Source organism: Ctenocephalides felis, unplaced genomic scaffold (genome assembly GCF_003426905.1).
Source record: "Ctenocephalides felis isolate EL2017-DRISC unplaced genomic scaffold, ASM342690v1 CF-g0.4_SCAFFOLD_01886, whole genome shotgun sequence".
Taxonomy (NCBI): domain Eukaryota; kingdom Metazoa; phylum Arthropoda; class Insecta; order Siphonaptera; family Pulicidae; genus Ctenocephalides; species Ctenocephalides felis.
The window spans coordinates 178,201,069-178,224,116 of NW_020538040.1; the positions used below are offsets into that span (position 1 = coordinate 178,201,069).

The 23,048-nt window shown below is 29.4% G+C and overlaps 2 protein-coding genes across 2 annotated transcripts in view; both read right to left on the reverse strand.

Moving 5' to 3' along the window:
* Positions 1-23,048, reverse strand: part of LOC113377551 (MAP kinase-interacting serine/threonine-protein kinase 1) — a 407,140-nt gene that overhangs the window by 194,181 nt on the left and 189,911 nt on the right. The window lies entirely within an intron of this gene.
* LOC113377552 lies at positions 7,594-10,223 on the reverse strand. Its single transcript, XM_026617912.1, has 7 exons — positions 10,046-10,223; positions 9,630-9,750; positions 9,361-9,562; positions 9,104-9,189; positions 8,914-9,044; positions 8,500-8,806; positions 7,594-8,424 (listed from the first exon to the last, which is right to left on the reverse strand). Exons 1-7 carry the CDS (start codon positions 10,153-10,155, stop codon positions 8,209-8,211), a joined length of 1,173 nt encoding a protein of 390 aa, XP_026473697.1. The 5' UTR covers positions 10,156-10,223; the 3' UTR covers positions 7,594-8,208.

Consider the following 23,048-nt stretch of genomic DNA (forward strand, 5'->3'; position numbering starts at 1 on the left):
TAAATAATGAAATTCATTATTAATACTAGTATGACTTTTAAGTAAATATGGATAATTTTTTCTCCAGCTTCCTGCAAGAAACCCGTCCTGGGTCCAAACGGGGTGAGCGGTTCCATAAACGGAGCATGTTGTCCCGTCTGCGGAGTAACTCTTCAGGCAGGAGAACTAGAAAGTCACTTCGTTCAGGAATTGGAACGTTTGTACAAGTTGACTGCCACGCCGAACAGAAATCGTCGTCATGAGGCTATGATGAGGCCAACGGGCACAGGAGTGCCTGGTGACCCCGGCCCGGATGGCCGATGGGAGGTAAACCTATTATCTTTATAATAGACTTAAGGGTAATTGGAAACCAAGTATACAAGGAACGTTGAAAAACCAGAATCACTTGCCTATGTAAAATACACTCTCTTAAGAGATGATTGAAGTAGTTTTTTTTTTCTTATTAATTACAATCTGTCTAAATAGAAAGACATTGAGTAGGAATTAGTTTGACAAATAACATATTAAATTTTAAAAGGAAAACCCAGTGGTTCACCAGTGTACTAAATTATATTTTAATTTTGGTATAATAAAGAAGAAAAAAGAAACTCAAATATACATACAATTATAAACAAAGTACATTACACGGACTACACATATACATACGCACACCTATTTTAAATAATATGGTAGAACAACTTATTATTGATTAATGTGTTAGATCTATTAATTGTAATCTTATATTATGTGTGATGTTGTAAAGACTTGCAATCAGTTCGTTTGGATGATGGTCAATTTTAGTCTTGAAATTATGGGCACTCTTTTTAATTTCTTCACTGATTGTGAGTGTATCGGTGTCTTGGTGAATTAGCCATGTCGGTACATACTTTGGCGCGGATATTGCTTGTCTGAGTATTTTATTTTGAAATCGTTGCATTATTTGTGAGTTACTGACTTTAGCAGCACCCCATAGATGGATGCCATACATCCAAACTGGTTTGAGAATAACTTTGTATAATGAAATTTTATTGAACATCGACAGTTTTGATCTAATTGAAGTAGTTTGTCGTGCTTTTTTTACGTTTGACCACATAAATTTGATTTGGTCGGTGACAACTGTTAAATGATGGACATTTATGAACTTGTCTAAACTATATAGTAACATTATAAAAGTGATTTACAGAAACAGAGATATTTGCATTGAAACAATATGCCTCATATAACCACTTGCCCCACTTTACCCTATTAACTATTGGTAAAAAAATTATAATAATCATTTCTATTTATTAGACTTTTCAACGCATCAAGACTAATCGACAGAGTCGTCTACGCATCAAAGCGCGAAAACGTAAAGTTGAAGAAACTGCATGTCCAGTTTGTCACAGCCGAATGCCTCGCTCGCCTGATGAACTCACCGCGCATGTTGAAATGTGCATTAGGAAGGTAATTTTCGTTCAAAGCGTACAACATTGTAGCAACAACAGCACATAAAAATCTAATTATACTAATTTATTACTACTTTATGTTAGTTCAATTGTATATAAATTTTTACAGCATAATACTGCCAATAGTATGAACGTTGCAATGGGCACAGCAACCGATGAAGATGAGCCAGTTGACGTTGAAGGCGATTCGGAGTCATTCGAAGACGTTGCTTCTTGGTGTGATGGTCAACGAAGACCACGAGCGTCGGCCGTTTTGGCTGGGCTAACCAGTAAGGGAAAAAACAAATTAAAAATAGATTGAAATAAGTAAATAAATATACGAAAAAAATATATTTGATTTGCAATGTGGCTTACCGTGGTAAAAGCTTTGGTCTTGCAAGTAGAAGATTTACCTCGGCCTGATATCAAACATTAGTGAGATTCGTTTTCGCCTGAGAACATAGATTAACAATATTATAAAAATTCTAATAAAAAAAATATATCAAATATAGATAGGCAAGTGTTGGGTCGATTCTAAAAAACGACTGATTTAAGATATTTATCAAAAGATCATACAACTTTTAAATTCTGATTGATGTTCAAAAATAAGAAAAAATTACGATGTGTGATGATTATACCTTTATAAATGTATCATTTTCTTTTAGGTTCGACTGCCACGCCAAGTAGCAGCGACCAGGCCGTAGAAGGCAGCGAACCCAGCGAGTCTGCAGATCTAGTTGTGGATGGTGATGAAGCTGATGAAGTCGACGAGCAAAATATGCAGACCATCCCATATCGCGCTGAAGATTCTGATGGACAACGAGAAAAGAAAGAACGACGCAAGGACAACAATAGGTAATGATGATGCATAATTGAGAGACCGATTCTTCCGCATGACAGAAAAATGTTATGGCAAGGCCATGTTACGCTCCAACTTTCATACATTATGCTACTGAATCATACTGAATACTGTCCAAATGTCATGTATTTGCTGTGCATTCAGACGTTTTACACATGAACTGCAACATCACTCGTATGTTATGAAGCTGTGTCAGAAACACCCTGCTATCTGAGATCGTTTATTTTACATTTGAGCGGTTTCTAGGTTAAGTTTTCTATCTGACAACCTGAGAAATACGCCTGACTGCACACCAACCACATGGCTTTTGTCAATATTTAGTATGGAAAGTTCTTTATAACATGGCCTTTCCATAACACTGTTCTGTTATGCGACAGAATCAGTCCCTTAATCTATAATTTACGAATGATAAACTAGTATGCTAAATGTATTTTTGTTACAAAATTTAGCACGGATCGTGTACAATCTCAAGAACCAACAGTAAATTCAAGTATGGATGTCCAACCCGCTGCTACGGCCACTGAAACCACGCCCTGTGACCCTTTAGTTTCTACTTCTGATGCCGAACCCAGTTCTAGAGCACAGGTAAATTTATTTAATATATAATAATATAAGACAATAAAATTATTAATTTTGATGATAAATTAGACCAATGTAAAAATAATAATATTAGAAAATAAATAAAAACATTATTGATTAATTGAATGAATGGTATGAAAATGTAGTTATGGCAGGGTGGGGTACAAAAGACTAATTTGACTATCTTTACATGCACAAAGGTTCAATTTTTGTTTTAATCATAAGTTTATAAAAACTAATAGATTAATTATAATTGTTTATATTTTTAGTTAAATTATATATATTTTTAGGTTCTAGAAGAATTAAGAGCACGTATCAGAGAGTTGGAAGGCGATTCTACTACGATCACCGAAATTGAAGATCAAAAATGCCTAATGTGCTCTGTAAGTAACAACATACCATAGTTTGATTCATATTATAATTAAATGTTATTATTTTTATTACTCAAACTCTTATTTCATTTCAGGATTCGAACAAGAGGTGCCCTAAATGCAGTTCCCCAAATGTCGTTACCGATCTCCGAACGACGTTACCGATTTTTAATAATTGAGAATCGCAGATACAATTTTAAATGTTCATATACATATATTTGGGACAACCATATCATAAATAGTTATATTTAGAGGCGTTTATCTCATGGCCAAAATACTCTGTTCTTAAATATTACTAAAAAGGTACGTGTTTTAATCCTGATAGCTGCAGGTAAATTTTCGACTTTCAACTATTTCAACTTCTGACAGATCACTTATACCAAAGCATTTACTAATATGATACTTTTCAACTTTGTATATAAATTTTATATATATTCAGATGATATTAGTGTGTATTGTATAATATATGAATATTTTTTAAATTTGCTTGGAAACAATATCGATTTATATTAATATTGTTTGCTTTTATCTTGTTTTTTAATATTTTAAATATTTTCTATCATGAAATTATAATTAGTCTTATTTCATAATTTTAAAAAATATATAAAGCATTATTATTATTATATAAAATGATGTATTGACGTAAATAATAGAAAAATATATATCATAAATGTTTTCTGTAAATAGATAATAAAATGTATATGTACATATTTATATACCACAAACATATGGAAATTCTATTAGTCATTTTCAAAATATATTATAGGTTAAATTGATTGTAACATATTTTAATGTTTTCTTAATTATTTCTATATATTTTAAAAACTAGTCTGATATTAAATCACTCATGTTATAGTTCTTACCATAATAAAGCTATATAAAATTATAGAAATTTTTATAATCTATATTTATAGTGGTGTTGGTAAAGTAAATTTTATTTGATTGAATTAATAATATAGGTTTTCACGCAATTTAAATTGGTCAATCGATCAATAAATAAATTAAACTTATATTTCAACTGTCTTTAGGTGCAGCATCATTTTGCCTTAAGACACGTTGCATCATCTTCCCTATATGTGTAAATTATCAACTAAATCAACATAACTAAAGACTTAGAATCTTATAAAAAAAAATTGATGGAACTTTGAAATTTGTCACAGCCCATTATTCTCAACTTTGACGAATTTTTGTATTTAACCCATCGTAGGCCCACAATATTTGACCGTGTTAGTTAAGACCATTAACACCAAATAAATAAATAAAAAGGCCATAATATTATTATGCAAAATTTCACCAAAATCTTAAAAAAAAATTAATTACGAAGAATGGTGAGAGTAATAAATTGATCGGTAGTGGATCATAATACGCCACGTTAATATCTATTCACTATATCTCTAATAAAAAGTCATGTACAATATTTATAAATAGAACTAAAATGTTTTTTTTATTTCACCATATAATTTACGCCTGTCTTTAATCGATATCTAGTAAATTTAAAGATAATTTTAGTAAAATCACATATAACAAGTAAATGACAATAGTAGAAGTAGCCAGTGTTACTTCTACTTAAAATACAAAATACATTTGTTTGAGTTTTTTCACGAAAGGAAAAAAAGAATGAAAAAATATAAGAATAAATTTTAAAGAACTAAAAAGTAAATGAAAATATTGTAATTTTTTATAAAAATTTGTATGTATTCAATATGAGTCGCAATATGGTTGAGCTTATAAAGATCCAAATTGTTGGCTATTGAAAGGCTTGGCAATATTTTTTGCGATTTTTGACACTGTCAAAATATTTCTGGACATTAAAGATAAAAAACGATTTAATGGTTGTGAAATTGTGATTATCCCCATAAAAACAGATGTAGACAGGACATTATTAGCTGGGAGATGTAAAAGAAAATTGTTGCCAAATGTTGATAACTAAATATTTACTTTTCGCTTATTTTATTTTTTATATTTATTTTAAATTTAATTAATAAATGTACACAAATAACATGTATTTATACCATGGCTTCTTAAACTATGGGTCTCAACCCCATTTGGGGTTGCGTTGGAAAATAATGGGGTTGCGAGAAATTTTAATGATAATATATGTATCATTTTATAACATCACATCTAGATTTTTGAATGTTTTACAAACTATATATTGACATATGTATATATGTATATTGTTACCTAATAAATTAATCATTTAAAAATAATAACTTCTCTTTATATTTGAATGAGGTCGCCAAGAAACTAGCAATCATAAATGGGGTCGTCAAGAAAATTACAATCATAAATTGGGTCGGGAATAACAAAAGTTTAAGAAGCTCTGATTTATACTTCAAATATTTAATGATAAACTTTAGTATAGTTAGAAATTTATAAAAAAAATTAACATCGGGTCAATAAGGAGTCAATGACAATTCCTACTGGGTCCACGTGGACGTAGTCGTATGCATAGATAAACAAGTATGACACAAAAAGTTTGGGAATCTATGGTATAAAGGCATTCTTAATATATATATAATATTAATTATATAATTTCTTTCTTTACTGTGTTTATATTTGGATAAGATTGCGTATCAGCATTAATTGTTTCTCTTAAAATTGTATTTTGAAAACGGTTCAAATAACATTCAAACAAACATTCAAATAAATTTAAATTAACCGCCAGTTGGCGCACATGCAGTTGCAAATACGAAGTGTACTTCACGTGTAATTAAAGGACAATAACAAACCAATTCAGTTTGTTGTCAGTTGCATTTGAGTGCGGTAGTAATAATTTTTGACACATTGATTTGTGTGGAAGTAAACAAACAGTTTATATTATGTAACTTTTGTGCATGTAAAAACATATTGTGAGTGTAAAAACACGTATAAAAATTGTAATTAGTAGTTAAAATAGGGTTTTTCAACGGCTGGTTGCCTGTGAGTGGTTGCCATTTTTCGAATCGGAATATTTATGGACTATAAGAGGTATTTATAAAACAAATCTCGATCTATTTCTTCCGAAGTCGTAGAAAATTTATTTTATTCCTATTACTTTTTTGAGTGCGTTAGTGTTAATATAACACAATGTTTTATGTAAAAGTATTTAATTTTATATTTAATTTAAGCAACTTTTTGTTAGTGTAGTAACATTTGGCACGTTAATGTAAAAACATGGCGCGAACGATCCTTCGACAATTGGTTGCCTGTAAATTTTCTCGAATCGGTTATTTACGGTTTATAAAATAATTATAAAACAATTGTCAATTCATTTTCTTCAAAAGTTGTAGAATTGTTTTTTACATTATTCCTTTTTAGTGCGATATTGAAAATATTGGACACAGTGATTTACGTGAAAATAAACAATTTAATTTGACATGTGTAAAAAGACGCAAGACGAATATTTATGGGCTGCTGGACAATAAGGTATTTATATAAAAACATTATCTATCTATTTTTACAAACGTTCTATTAAATTTATTTTACATTTCTTATCCAATATCGTGTTTCATAGAAAAATATCGCGATTCCTATTGGAATTTTCTGTTTAGATTCTTATAAGAATCTATGTAGAAGAATAAGAATCTTATGAGAATAATATATTATTCTGGTTGTGCAATTTCTGATTTTTCTTCAGAGACAAAATTGAACTAGGCGTAAGTGGCATTTTGCCTTAAGGCAAAAATTACGATATTCGTATATAATCGGCCTATTGATAAAAATTGTCATTTAGCAACTTGCCAAGTTGTGCGAAAAAACTTTTGAAATTATCACGCCCTTAGTCCAAATTTTAATAATTTTTTATAATTAAACCCCTTGTCGTAAGCTCATAATATTATGGGAGGTTTGTAAAGACCATGAAATATATCATCATATAAAGATTCATCAAAATCGTTAAAAAAAATCAACAATTAATTATGAAGAAGCGGTCCAGTTGTCTTTTACTAAAATCTGTGAGTCCCTACTGATACCTTTCGAACGGTTTCGTAATTTTCGAAATTGGTTCAAGATTTTGGCTAAAAACGTGTATGAAAAATATTGCACTTAGCTGCTAATTATAAAGAAACGACTGGGCCGATCGTGTTACAGAACTAATCGACGTATCAAGTGACGAAAGTCAAATTTTATCCCACATACTTCTTCCAATTTTGGTATCAAACGATTCAGAAAGGCCTGAAGCGTCCAAAAGCAAATTTGACAATTTTTTATCGAAAATATGACCTTCGTTCCATTAACATAAATGTTGGCTGAAAACAACAATTTAAATACATAATCAAATGTTAATCGATTCAAAAACTTTGTATTCAAATAAATAAAACTATAATTACAAGGCTAGCCTTTTGATATATAATAACAGTTTTATTTGCTACAAAATATAACATTTACTAAGGCATGTTGCTATTATACATATCTACATTTTTACTTTGTGTCTTCATAATAATCTAGTGACAGGCATTTCTTTGCAATGCATCATGTTTTATTTCTAATTTTACAAATGATATGTTCTGAATACATTTGATTTATATTACAATGGGAGCATTCTATAAGATGGTATGTAATTTATTTTATGGTAACATGATCGATATTCTTCAAGAAACTTATTGTCATTATTTTACTTTGCTCCATTTAAATATATAGTAACATACATGAACTCATAATTTAATACATATTATACAATATATTTTGGAATATTCAACAGACAACTCATACATTTATATCACGGCTTTATATTTTACACTTTAAAATATATAGACGTATCTTATTTAATTAATACTGCCATCAAGTTAGGTTTATTGTACTTGTTAAAAATAAATTTTCAAGTTCCTAATAAAAATTTTAATATTTACAATGTGTGTTAGGCAGAAGTAACTAGACCAACATACTGACAATCCAAGAATTTATATTTACAATAACTACTTATATAAATGTGCACGAAATTTGAATTACACTGTAATTCAAATCGTTGGTTAACAACAAGAAAGATGCATCTGGAAATCCATGCACCCGGAAAAAGTATTTATTCTGTGGCAGTAACAGTAATTGTTTTTCCTTTAGGATCTTCAAAACGATCCATTGTTTTTAAGTCCATCATCATACAAATTCCAAGAGCAACGATGGCAGCCAGCATAAATGTTACAAATAAACCAGCGAGAATAGGTGCGCTCATAAATCCTACACAGTCCAATGAGTCACCAAATTTATACTCCTGTGGCTTCTCACGGAAGGGTTGGATCTGATAAATAAAATAAAATTTGAAATTATATGAGTAACAGAAAAATAAATAAGCATATAATGGAATAATTATTACCTGTAAAGCAGATAAGCCAACAATGATGTAAGAACCACTAGACTGGCCAAGAGCTGTGAAACGGATCATTGGAGCGCAATGGAAAGAAAAATCACCAACTCCTGCAATATCTACTGATGAACGCATTACATGAGTTTCAGAACTATCCTTGAAGTTAATGCTTGTAACACTCCAGTAACCACTCTTCATTGTTACATTCAATTTTAATATATATGTTGCATCTTCAATTTTGACTTCATATTGTTTAACATTTTCATCAGAGTAATCCTTTGAAGTGACGCTTGTTGGGATTATGGGCTTACCATCTCTGTGACACAAGCATAAACAAAACTTTAATATTATAATTACAAAATATTATAGGATTATATTATTCATATGCAAAGAGTTATAAAGTAGGCAAATGCATAAAATTACTTTTCAGCGTTTGTGTATACGGTCAGTTTGGAAAAAGCTAATAAAACCCCATCAAGTTGATGCACATTAACTTTGTCGTCTGCAGTGCTATTACTGGCTTGTCTGGTGACTCGGTGATTTGATTGGATATGCTGAAAATAACATAGTTTGATCATTTTGCAAAAATTCAACAATACTGTTTAATAATTACCAGAGAGGGATTCTTCGCAGTGTAAACTACAACAAAGTCCTTATTTGCATTTTGCAAGGAGGTAATTTTTTCTTGCATTTGGTTATCTGAAAGAAACAATTATGTATAATATAGGATATTACACACACATCTTTAAATACAAGCATGTAATAATGTTGCAACTCTTCAACATATCTTGCAATAATTTATATATTTTCAACAGATCCAATAATATATTATTCTATTGAAAATATAAAGATTTATTTAAGTATACTTGCCGTGTTCAGCCAGCAATTGCTGACGGCTCTCTGTAACTTTGTCATCTAAGGTTACAATTTCTACATTTCCTCTTGACTTCACAATTTCTGCGGGGCTCTCAACAGATGGAAAATACAAAAATTCATTTGTATTTTGATACGACATTAAGTTCTTGAAACAAGATTGATCATCCAATGTACATTGGAAATCTTCAGGAGATAACTGTCAATAACACAGAGATAAGAACAATAGTAAATAATTAATAGAATATTTATTGATTTGGTCAAACCTTTTCATCCACGAAGAGGACTAAGGACACATCTTTTTTGAGCACCTTATCCAGCTCATTGGAGAACTGTTGTTTTGGTACATGTGTCAGAGGTGGAAGAGATGAAGGATTTGCAAAGGCACTAGAAATTAATTTTATATATTTTTACTTTACAACAATATAAATTGGTATATATGTTATGAAAAGAATTAGATTAACAAATTTTATGTTTACATGCAGGTATTGAGAGAACCTTGTGTTTGTCATGTGACTTTCATGTGACTTATTAATGCTAACAAAATATACAGCATAATATTATACCACAATTGCCACATATTTAAGATAGTTATGAACAAAATCGATGAATACCACTTTTTCATTTATATAACATAACAAAACCCATATTTGGGGTGCAATTTTTTTTTTAAAATACATACTTCTTACTTCCCCAAATGAATACAGGTACATTTGGATCTGGATAAGCACAGTCAACTTTATAAACTACTATAAGTAAAGTGAAAAATAAACTTATTTTATTTAAAAACATCTTGCAGAGCAAATTAGCCTGTAAAATGAATATATGACACTACACTGACAAACGAAACAGCCCATCGAGTCACAAGTGCTGTCTGCTGACCACTGATGTGAAGTTCGTACGGGAGGCAAACTAATGTCATTGACTAGCTAAACATGGAGCAAGATAAAAGAAGAGTATAAATGACATGGAGTTCGTGAGGGGTGAGCTATGCGGTTATATAATCAAGGAAACACATAAATAAACTAGTGGTGCATGGCATCTTGCCTTAAAGCAAATTGCTGAAACTTCCCGTACCAAAATTAAATATTCGAGGAAAAAAAATCCAGCAATCAATAAATATTGATCAATAATTAATAACAATTATTTTAAACATTTTCAAATAGATAATTATAATCACTATATATTTTATCGTTCATAAAATATACAATGATGACCTTATTGTTCAAAACACTTGAGAAAGTTTACATTAGCGGGAGGTGCCGAATAAATCCATCTGAGGATATATTTCTTACGATTAGAATAACCCATTTGAAACATATACATTTTCAAACTGAATTGTAAATTTAAAGTTCATATTTAAAGTATAAAAATTTGTATATTTTTGAAAATTTTGAAAAAAAATGAAAATTTTGAAATGTTCTTATTATTAAAGTATCTACAAAATATCTGATTATTGAATGTGCATATGTCTAATGATCATTTTTGACCGCCAAATATATTATTTTTCTCTGTATCTCTGAAACCGCTAAACCTGCCTAAACCTGCCAAATGTTTTTCAAATAATTCAAATCAAGTACTCCGTTCTCTCAGAATCTGACTTACCATTTTTGGCACTTTTTGTCCCGTATCTTTGAAACGACTGGACCTATCTTCACCAAAAACTAATCAGCATGTCTCCTCATCAATAGGAATCGAATGTTTCTTGAATCATTCAAATCGGTTAATTCGTGCGCCCTAAATAGTGGACGAAAAATTGTATCCAAACATATACACACCTATACACACACACACACACGTACATTTATTTTTTCTAAGGTATGCCAAAATGTTAAGAAACCTTCAAAACGTGAAGATATGCAAAAAGTTTCAAGTATGTATCTAAAGAATAAGAATTAAGAAATCTAAGATAAATTTAAGCTTTTCTAGAAGCTCATGAAAATCTTAATTGATTCTGTGAAAACTTTGACAAAAAGATCATAATTGATCATTTCAAATGATAGTCAATAGTCATTCAATCATTTTTTATTCCAAATAAAAAAATATTGAACTATTGACAAAATAAAAGTTATTAGGAGAGTAAAAATTTTGTGTTGTCTATTAAATAAATTTACTGGAGCTGAGCTCTTTGAAATTAGGTCTAGATCTTTGGTGCAGTATTGAAGCATTTAAAATAAATTAATTTATTGAAAGAAATAAGTAAAAGTAAGCAAGTTTGACTACTTGTTTTTAGCGAAAGTTCAATTAAAATCATCAAAAATACCTTTATCAATTAATTACAAAAAAACAGCTTGGCCGATTTTTACCAAAAAAATCTATTCGTCACAATTCTCACCAGATATCTGTTAAATAAATAATTTTGTGTATATTTCAATCAATAAAACCATGAGTCAAATAATTTTATTTAGCTCAATTATTTACAATGTTTATCTAATAATAAATACATCAATTAAATTAAATTAAAAATTAAATAATATATAAGTTTAAATTAAGTGCTTATGTTTTTATCATAACAATCGCCCAATTGGATAAGATATATTTATATATATTTATATATACATATATATATATATATATATATATATATATATATATATATTTATATATATATATGAGTGAGTTCTTGAGGGCGATACATCAAACAATATATATATATATACATCAATTTGTACACACTAGAATGTAACCAAAAATTGTCAAAAAAAATAATAATAATAATTAGTTTAAATGTCCCAATTATTAATAGCTTGGTTTATCACAGTGTGATAGTGTAGTGTATTTTTGTATAATTAATTTTTTTTTCCACTGAATGACGGTCTCAAGGAAGACCGAAATGTATGAATAAATAAAGTATTTTCAAAACTACTTTAGTTTTTTTACTTGGTGTTACTGCCCAATTCTAAATAACTCATCAATATATATATATATATATATATATATATATATATATAAGTCGGCTGTAACAAATTTGGTGGGTCGTGATATTAACGACAAAATTAGATTAAACTAGATTAAAAATACTATTAATTACTACGGCTTATAATTATAAATAACAAACGTTAATGGAATAAAAGAGTAACAACGAGTCGACAATATCAAGTCTTATAATAGTGAGCGTCAAACTGTTTGTGAATTACAAGAATTCATCGTATATGCAAATGCGCTTTAAATCTGTGTGTTTACTTGAGACTTACGTGTAGTTTTACCTAAAACTATAAGATACTTAAGTTTATATTAACATAACATAACAAGTCTTATAAATTCTGTCTTATAGCTTAAAATCAATCGGCCTGTTTCTTTTCAAGTTTTTGCCTGCTCAATAATTCTTCAATCACACTTCTGTTATGAGCAGAAGTGGCTCGCACCCAAGGTGGTAAATTACCACTCGTACTGGCCATGCCAGGCAATCCCGGCTTTTTATTCATTTTTGGCTTTTCTGGTATTTCTGGTTTAAATTTCACAGGTTTTGGTGGACTAGGCACCTCTAGGGGTGTTGGCACCTGACTAGGTGCCTGTGGTGGTTTGGGTATGCGATCTATCGATGCCTTAGATTTTGGAAAAGTATGGAAAGGAATAATCGGCTTTGTGAGAACTGGTTTGTTATCTTCCTCCTCTGAGCCACGTGGCTTTTGCAGCGCGAAGGGTTTTGGAGTATTTGGAATTCGTGGCGGAAGAGCTGGCAATGACGAATCTATTGATGATACGCTTGCCTTAGGGGAAATCTTAGGCGAAAGTGAAATATTTTTGGGAGAAATTTCTGGTTTACCAATCGGCAAAGAAACAATAGATTTTGTATCTTCGTCCGATCCTCTACGATTCGGTGATGAGGTGTGTGGAAATTTCGAATCAATACTGATATCATGATCGGATAGTGATTTTCCTTGGAAGTCACAATTTAATGGTGGTGTATTGAAATTGGTAATAGTGTTAACGCATTCGTAGATATCTTCTGATTCATATTTTGCTTCTTCTTCTTCTTCTACTTCATGAGTAACATCATCTTTATCAAATGTAAATAATTTATGCTCCATTTTAGGGATAGAAGGCGGTGTTGGCAATTTTCTCGTATAAGCATTTTGTTTGTCGTGGACGCTATTAATGTGCATTATCCATTTCTCCATCTCCTTATTGCTGATCGCATAAAACTGATGGCTCTCTTTACCATCGTGTGTAATTTCGAAACAGCAATCTTTCTTTTTTGCATCTTTAGTAGTAGGATTCAGACATTCTTGCGCCTTGTATCCAACCAAGTTTATGTTGAAAGTTGGTTCTTCATCGTATTCGTTGTTGTACAAGAGCAGCCAATTGTCAATGATTACTGCTGACATTGTACATAATGATTTCAAAACGTTCCGAATAGTTCGATTTTTTCTATTTTTCTTGCATTCTAATGGTCCAGCTTTAATATTTTTCTGTTGAGCTTTTTGATATGACCAATCTAAAAAAATATAGTCATATATTTATTATGAACAACTCAATAAATGACTTATTAAACTATGCTTACTTTTGAAAGGAGAATCTTCCAAATCCTTCTCCGGTAATGATTTATTAAATACATTCTTTATGGGCTCAGGAGTGGTAATTTCAAAATCATTTGTTTTGTGACTATCGTCATCTGATGATCCTTCGGGAGCCTCATAGAAGGATTCTTCAATAACTGTAATATAATAAAATTATAATGAACAAATAATTCCTTTATCATTATAGTGTTTGAAAATGAAACATAATGATTTTGAAAAATATACATACGATCTGTGTCATTAATTTCTTGCGAGCTACCATTCATAGGCAGATATTCATCAAGAGTCGTTTGTGGTGACTCTATATTTAGCAATTTTTTAATATGGTTAAATAATCTCTGTCTTTCCGCTTCCAAGGCGCCGTCTAATTTTGAGCCTTGCAGTTGCTCAAGGTATCTATACACATCTGTAATAACGATTATAAATAATAGTAGTTAAATTTTTTAACGGGGCTAATATTTATATATTTTATGGTAAAGTACAAATCTAAACATTTGAAAAAATAGTTCAAATGAAAAACTAGATTTTACCAAACTAGTATAAAATTTTAATTGAACAAGGGGTATGTGGCATTTTGCCTTAAGGCAAGTTGCCTGAACTTCTCGATAAGTGATAATAATCGTCTTAATCAATATATTCATATATTGAGTAATTCATAAGAATACAGAGTTACTGTGGTGTTCATAATGTGGGTACTATAGCAGATTATCACCCATTATTGAAAAGCAATCATGTGCCTAATACATACAGGGAGTATTTTCTAAAAACGCGGCCGATTAATTAAAGTTTTAATCGATTGTTATAATCAAACTCTTGTATACCTGTAAATATTTTAGTGTGTCCATTAAAGACCAAAAACTCTATTGCCATACAAGGTTTTATTAAAATTGCCAAAAAAATGTTTATCAATTACGAAGAAATGTCCCAAACGATTTTTGCCAAAACTAATTCTTTGATTCCCAAATAATATTTTTAAAACGGTCTTTAAATTTTCAAAATTTTAGAAATAGAAGAATTTTGTTCTTTGTACCCACAGAGTCATTAAGCCTGTCTTGGATGAATCACGAATATGCTCATACATTTATATGTATATGTCAAACGAAATCATTCGCCAATTTTAACTTAATTAGTATTTTTAGTTAATTCCAAAATCTTGGTAATATTAAATGAATCACGTTTTATCATTTTTGAACTCTACACATATCCGGCCGCCAAAGATAAATGCAAAATCAAATAGTGTTTGAATATTAAATACATATGTAATGTAACTGTGATTTTTCGTAATAAAAAATCATTCTCAGAATAAAAAAATATATTCTGCAAATATCTTGATATTGACTTATAGATATTCATACGGATACGAAATTAACTGAGTCTCGAAACGTATGGAGAACTAATTTTTTTTGGACACAACTTACTTTTTCTTAATAACTAGATGGATGTCAGTTAAAAAAAAACCTTTGTTTATAATTATATATTTTTAATTGTGCCAACGGCATATAGCTAATGCATATAGCACTTAAGGAAATAAAAAGAAAATGATGCAAAGAAAGATTTTATACTTTATTTAATTTACAAAATCTTTTATCAAAAACTTCGAAAGCACATCAAAAAACTATTATACGCCTAACAAATATAAAATTTTATTTCAACAGTTAGCATAATATTGATATTGGTATTTCATAATATTGATATTCATATCTTGCATCTTTTGGTACAGTATTTGACTACATTATTTACAACAGAGATAAATATATCTCTGTAAAGTAAATTTGCAAATTATTTATTAAATAATCGTAGGAAGTCCTAAAATTGATTTGAATTGATTGAATTTTAAAAAAGCTTTAACGTTTTCAAAATCTTTGAAAATAATCGAGTTTTGAGAATTTTGAGATTTTTGAAAAATATTGACTTATTTTAAAAATTAGATTTTTTATACTTTAAAACTTTGAAATTTTTAACTTCCTGTAATCGAAAATAAAAAATATTATATATCTTTGCGACACAAAGGTTTCTGAATATTTTGTCATACTACAAAAAATGGATGTATGTGTGTGTGTGTGTTCGGATACAAAATTTCGTCAACGGTTTCGGTTAAAACACGTATTAACCGATTTGAATAATTCAAAAAACATTCGATTTGTATTGATTTGGAGGCGGGCTGATTAGTTTTTAGCGAAGGCAGGTCTAGCCGGTTTGAAGATATGAGACAAAAAGTTCAATTAAACAATTATAAAAACATTCGATTTGTATTGATGGGGAGAATTTCGTCAACGATTTCAGTTAAAACACGTATTAACCGATTTGAATAATTAAAAGACATTCGATTTGTATTGATGGGGAGACGTGCTGATTAGATTTTCGCGAAGGTCCAGCCGGTTTGAAGATACAAGACAAAAAATTACAAAAATGTTAATTTTTGTTTCAATTTTTGATATAACGGATAGTCCGATTTGAATGATTCAAAAAACATTTTATTTTATTGACGAAATGAACAACTGGGATTTTTTGGTATCAAACAAAGACTCAAAACGTATAGAAGCCTTGATAAAAATTTCAGCATAAGATAATATTTTGTATCTTCAGTTTATAATAAATATATAAGATTATAATATTCATATCGTCACCTAGTTTACAGTTCGCTCACATATTCTATCTTAAAAATATTTTTCATAAATATAACAATTTTAACACAGCGTAGTGTTTTCATTTTGCACATATTTCATACTTCAAACAGCAAAATTTGAACAAAAAGCAATAATATCCGGTGTAACTTTAAACAAAAAAACATGTCAGGCATTTCTAATCCAATTATTAATTAATATTTTGCATGTACTAAAATCAGTTGAAAAATCATAATACTATTATCTATGCAATAACAATTGATTGTCACACGGATTTTGTTATAATATTTTAGTATTCCAAGTAAACTTATTTGCGTGTTCTCATAGTGAACAAACAATACAGGATTCGTATTGTAAAAATCAATTTTGATAAAATAATAATATAGTTTATTTGGAAATAACCAATGGATGTTATGGTTTGATTGAAGGAAAATTAATGAGGTTTTATCTAATAAAAATAATAAACTTCCTTACTTAAAATCTAATCTTTTGTTATATCTTCAAACACCTACATAATCAGGTGTGTTGAATATTTCATGGTTTGATTGAAGGAATATTAATGAGGTTTTTATCTAACAAAAAAATAAACTTCATTATTTCAAATCTAATCTTTCACTATATTTTTAAACACCCAGATAATCTAGTTCACTGAATCATAGTTATACTAGTGGTGCACGGCATTGTGCTTAAGGCAAATTGCTGAAACTTTCCGTACCATAATATGGAATTTAAAAAAAAAAAAAATCTTGCAAATTTCGCATTTTTTGAAAAATTTTAATTTTGGAATTTGAGCGCGCTGCGTAGCTTTTTTAGAGGCAAAATCTAGAAACGCGTAAGCGCTGCGTTGCAATCTTACAGTTAAATATTATAAATATTGGTACGAAACCCATAGAAATAAAAACAAAATTTGTACTTATTATTAATATATCTGATATTTGATATGCATATGTCTATGATCATTTTTGACCACTAAATGGCATGTTTATTAACTTTTTTATTGCATACATCAGTTTTTTTCTAACAATAAGGATTGTAAAATGTTTCAAAACTTCAGAAACGTTAAAAAAAAAAGATATGCAAACTGTTCAATTTTCGATTTTTTGCGATCACTATAATTACACTTCGGGAAGTTAACAAGGTTCAAAATTAATAACTCTTTGGAAATTATAAGAAAATGAAAATTGCACATAATATTAAATAAAACTATCTACTAACTAACTAACTTTCTCTACAGTATTAATACCTTAATATTAACGTTTCATTTTTCATTCAATATGCAAAAAGTTTTGAAATTGAAAAATTATAATCATAATTTTTATTTGATACTAAGTAGTTGTAAGTAATAAATAGGCCACAAAATATGTTAAGTAAAGAACAAGTATAGAAATTGAGAATTTTCCAAGACTAAATCTTCTTTTTCCATTATCCGTTAGCTAGTTTAAAACAGTTTTCTGAAAAATTTATTTGTAGTATAATTTTATTCAAATCGAGATCGATGAACTGACGTTGGACTTAATATTTCAATATTCAAGATAAATTAAAATACAAACAGAAATTTTTATCGTTATCAAAATAAATATATGATAATTGCTCGATTGCTGAACTTGATAAACGTTTATGCTTGAAAATTTTGCTTAGTTGAAATGCAATTGGAGATACGAGCTCTTGTGAAAAAATATGTGGGCGTTGAGTATATTTAAATATAATTAAAATAAAATCACTTGATTATAAAATTTAAAATAATTAAAATATGCATAATCTACACTTGTTAAAAAAATATTCGAGTTTCAAAAAAAAATTTTTTAATTTTTCTAAGTGCTTATATTTTCATTCATTAAAACCTTTAGTCATATATACTGCATTTATTAGAGACATAATCACACATCACAAGTTACATTGTCGGGTGTAAGGAATCACAGCATTTTTTTTACAAATACTAATTTTTGATTTTGTAATTATTTAACCATTTAATATTTTTTAGCATTTAATTTAATTAATATCTGTAATGAAAGCTGTCATATGTACAAACCATGCAATGCATCCTTAATCTTATCCATATTATTGTAATCTATTATTTTTGTTCACTTAAACAATTTTCACTAAAAATTTTGTCTTAGTAAACTTATTTTTTTCATAAATTTTTGAATTAAAACTTTAATTTTTTTTTTGAAAAAAAAAAATTATTAACACTCAATTAATAATTCGCGACGAGGTTCGCTTTTCCATCCAGCCTTATCGTTGGACTGACTTAACGCGACTATTCTGAGACGACTCCCGCGTTGCAATTGGAAAAGCGCTTTTGATAGAGTCGACGATGGTGGGTGAGAGTAGGACATATCATTAAACTACCGATAATTAAACAAACTCGGTATTATATCGATAATTAAGCACACTCGATGTTATATCGATAGTTACAACTATTTTTTGCATTTTTTGCAATTTTTGCAAAAAAAACTGAATCTCTATCTTTGGTTTTTAACGAGTTCAGTGTGATTGACGTGTATACTCGTCATAGAAAAGTGGCAAAATTTTGCGGACTTACTCGTCACGTGTTCAATAAATTAGTTACCGTTGGCTAATCAAATTGTAATTTAGGAAAACACTAGTGGGATGCATGGCATTGTGCGTTAAGGCAATTGCTGGAACTTCCCGTACAGTAATTAAAAATCTTGGTACGGAACCAAAAAAATTTACACAAAATGTGTACACATAATAAAATCTCTATAAAATATCTGATAATTTGATGTGCATATGTCTATAATGATCATTTTGACCGCCAAAAGGCATTTTTTTAATTTATTTTTATTAAGGCTCCATAACCGCTAGATCTGCCTTCCCAAAATTTAATCAATTATTCATCTTGTCAATACAAGTAAAATGTTTTTTAAATTATTAAAATCGGACCCTCCGTTTTCTTGTTGAGTTACCGTTTTTGACTCTTTTATCCCTTTGCAATGGCTAGACCTGCCTTTGCCAAAAATAATCAGTACGTCTCCTTATCAATACGAATCGAATGTTTTTAATTTAATCAGTTATTCATCTTGTCAATACAAGTAAAATGTTTTTTAAATTATTAAAATCGGACCCTCCGTTTTCTTGTTGAGCTACCGTTTTTGACTCTATTTATCCCTTGCAATGGCTAGACCTGCCTTTGCCAAAAACTAATCAGTACGTCTCCTTATCAATACGAATCGAATGTTTTTTGAATTATACAAATCGGTTGATCCGTGTTTCCGAAATCGTCGACGAAATTTGTATCCGCACACACATACGCACATACACACATACACACACATATATGCACACACACATATACACACACATATATGCACACACACATATTCACACACATACACACACACATACATTCATTTTTCTAAGGTATGCCAAAATGTTCAGAAACCTCTGAAACGTAAAGACATATAAAAATTTTCATTTTCGATTTTTTGCGATTGCTATAACTTGCCCTACGGGAAGTTAAAAAGTCATAACTATTCACGTTTTTAGTTCAAAATGAACTCTATTTACTGCAATTATTTTACTTAATTAACCATGATTAGCGAGTATACTCGTCATAGAGAAGTGGCAAAATTTTGTGACTTACTCGTCACGTGTCCAAAAAATTAGTTACCGTTGACTATTCAAATGTAATTTAGAAAAAAACACAACATTCTCCAATGTCGACCAATCATAACTATTCATGTTTTAGGGTTAAAATTTTTATTTACTACAATTTGTTTTTACTCAATTAACCATGATTGGCGAGTATGTTCGTCATAGAGAAGTGGCAAAATTTTGTGACTTACTCGTCACGTGTCCGAAGAATTAGTTACCGTTGACTATTCAAATTGTAATTTAAAAAAAAACACAACATTCTCCAATATCGACCAAGTCATAACTATATTCACATTTTAGGGTTCAAAATGAACTCTATTTGCTACAATTTGTTTTTACTCAATTAACCATTATTGGCGAGTATATTCGTCATAGAGAAGTGGTAAAATTTTGTGACTTACTCGTCACGTGTCCAAAGAATTAGTTACCGTTGACTATTCATTGTATTTTAGAAAAAAACACAACATTCTCCAATATCAATCAAGTCATAACTATTATGTTTTAGGGTTCAAAACGAACTCAATTTACTACAATTAACCGTGATTGGCAAGTTTACTCGTCATAGAGAAGTGCCAAATTTTTTGTATTGACGAGTATACTCGACATGTGTCCAATAAATCAGTTACCGTTGGCTATTCAAATTTTAATTTAGAAAAATAAACAAAACATATTCTCAAATAATACTAAAATCATGAGTAGTACTGCCATAGGGCTGGTTCGTGAGCAGATTAAACTCCAATTCGATTCAGGGAAGAATGATGTGAGAGATTTTTCATTGCGATTTACACCGCAAATGGGCTATTTTCAATTGGAAATTTATTTTTGATTTATATTCTCAAGTGAAGATATTGCTGCTGCACGATATCAGGTTGTCCAGAGCGCGAGCTCAAAGTCGCTACCTTATCCATACAAAGTCAACGCTTTAAACCACTGCGCCATGGAAGACCCTATTCCTTGATGTTTTGAAATATCATTATATATTTATTTACAATTTATTTACCTTTTGTTATGTTTTAGAGCTCAAATGAACTCTATAATTTATATATAATTTGTTTTCAATCAATTAACCTTGATTGACGAGTATACTCGACATGGAGAAATTGAACTTTTGCATTTATATGTATAATGTTTAATTGAATTTATTGCGATGGTCTTAAAAGAGCTTTTCGAATCAACAAATTTAAAAAAACTCGGTTGCTAATATTCGTTTTTAATTATTTTCCTTATTTTCAAATTTAGAATTAGGTATTGTTAGCTGATAATTATTAATTCTTCTGATTCTGATTGAAATTTCTCAAATTTAAAACTTTGCTAAAATCGAAATTGTTTGTGAAAAAGGAGACTAGTGAAAATTTTAGCCATATAACACTCAAAGAGCTTTTCGAATAAAATATTCTGCATTTTGCATTAACATATTCTTTTCCATCTTGCTCAAAATTTTTGCTTCACTATCGTTATTGCCTTACTTGCAAAATATTGTAAAACAGCGAAATGTTGTGTCATGTTCATCATTTAATTGTAATAATTATAGAGAAAGTTTAAAAATTATCTTTATTTGCACTAAACACAAATGAAAAAATGATAATCTGAAAAAATGTGCATGATACTAAAGAGGAATTAATATATTTTAAATCAGAACAATATTCAACATTTAATAAATAATATATTCAATGTAATAATAATTTATAAAAATCTGTTTTTAAATAATACTGCACACTACCATTAAATTATATGTACATAGCCATATTAAAATTATAATTCTTTTTGAACTTTTGGTAAACTCAAAGAATTGCACTATTCAATGTTTTGTGAAATAATCTATGAGCATTGAACTTACATCTAGATTCCCTGATTGTTTAACAATCACCTAAATATAAAAATAATTAGGTATGGAGTACGCATTTTATAAAAAAGCAGGCTCATATTTTTAGAACAAACTTTTTATACATTCATTTTCAAGTATATTTTATTTCAATATGCATATTTTGCAGAAAAAACAGGTACTCGAAAAGTTCAAAGCTGTTGTGGTATACCACAATGTATTCCAAGCCTCAAGCGTTAACATCACTACTTTTGTATTTTATATATAACATAATTTAATAAATATATTATAAAACAAAGTTTAATAAAATGTACAATTATAATCCTAAATCATTTTTAGAAATGTTTGTGACAAATTAGGTAAGTTATTGCTTGCCTATTAATTATTGCATTGTATATTATTGTTTCAATATTTTAGTATTTATGGTGTATCTATAGATGTTGATCTCTGCAATTCCTTGTAACAACTTCGACAAACAGAAACTGGCTTGTTACTATCATGGCCTGGTAAAGGACTTTTGAGCGCCATACAGCGTGTGCAGAAAACATCACCACATTTATAACAATGATACTGAAACACAAAAATAATATTATAAGTTGAAGTTGTTAAAATATAAACCAAGTTTAAGAACACAAAGATATTCTAGAAAAAAATTTAATTAAAATCCGATTTGAGATTAATTTTAAATTAAGATTTGCTTCAACGTACCTTTACGCTATTATGATCAAATGGTGTTGAGCAAATGCACTGATTAATATTGCGTAATGTTTTCCAATCAAGAGCGACAGAATCAATGGCTGTAGATAACTGATCATCTTGAGAACTGGTGGCTTGAGATGAATTTTCAGTTTCCTAAATAATTGAAAAAATTTCATGATTCGTCTTTTCAAATTTCTATTGCTTGAAGTACTTACATTTGAATTATTTGTATGTGAGGTGTCTGACTCCTCATCTATGAGTTGACTCATAGACTTTGCTTCATATTGGGATTTATTTTCCACTTTACTTTCTTCAGTTTTAGTGTTCAAACCAACTCTATTAATCAAATTAATCAAATCTGTTGTGAGCAGGTCTTGAAATAGGATATGCTCTGTAATAGAAATA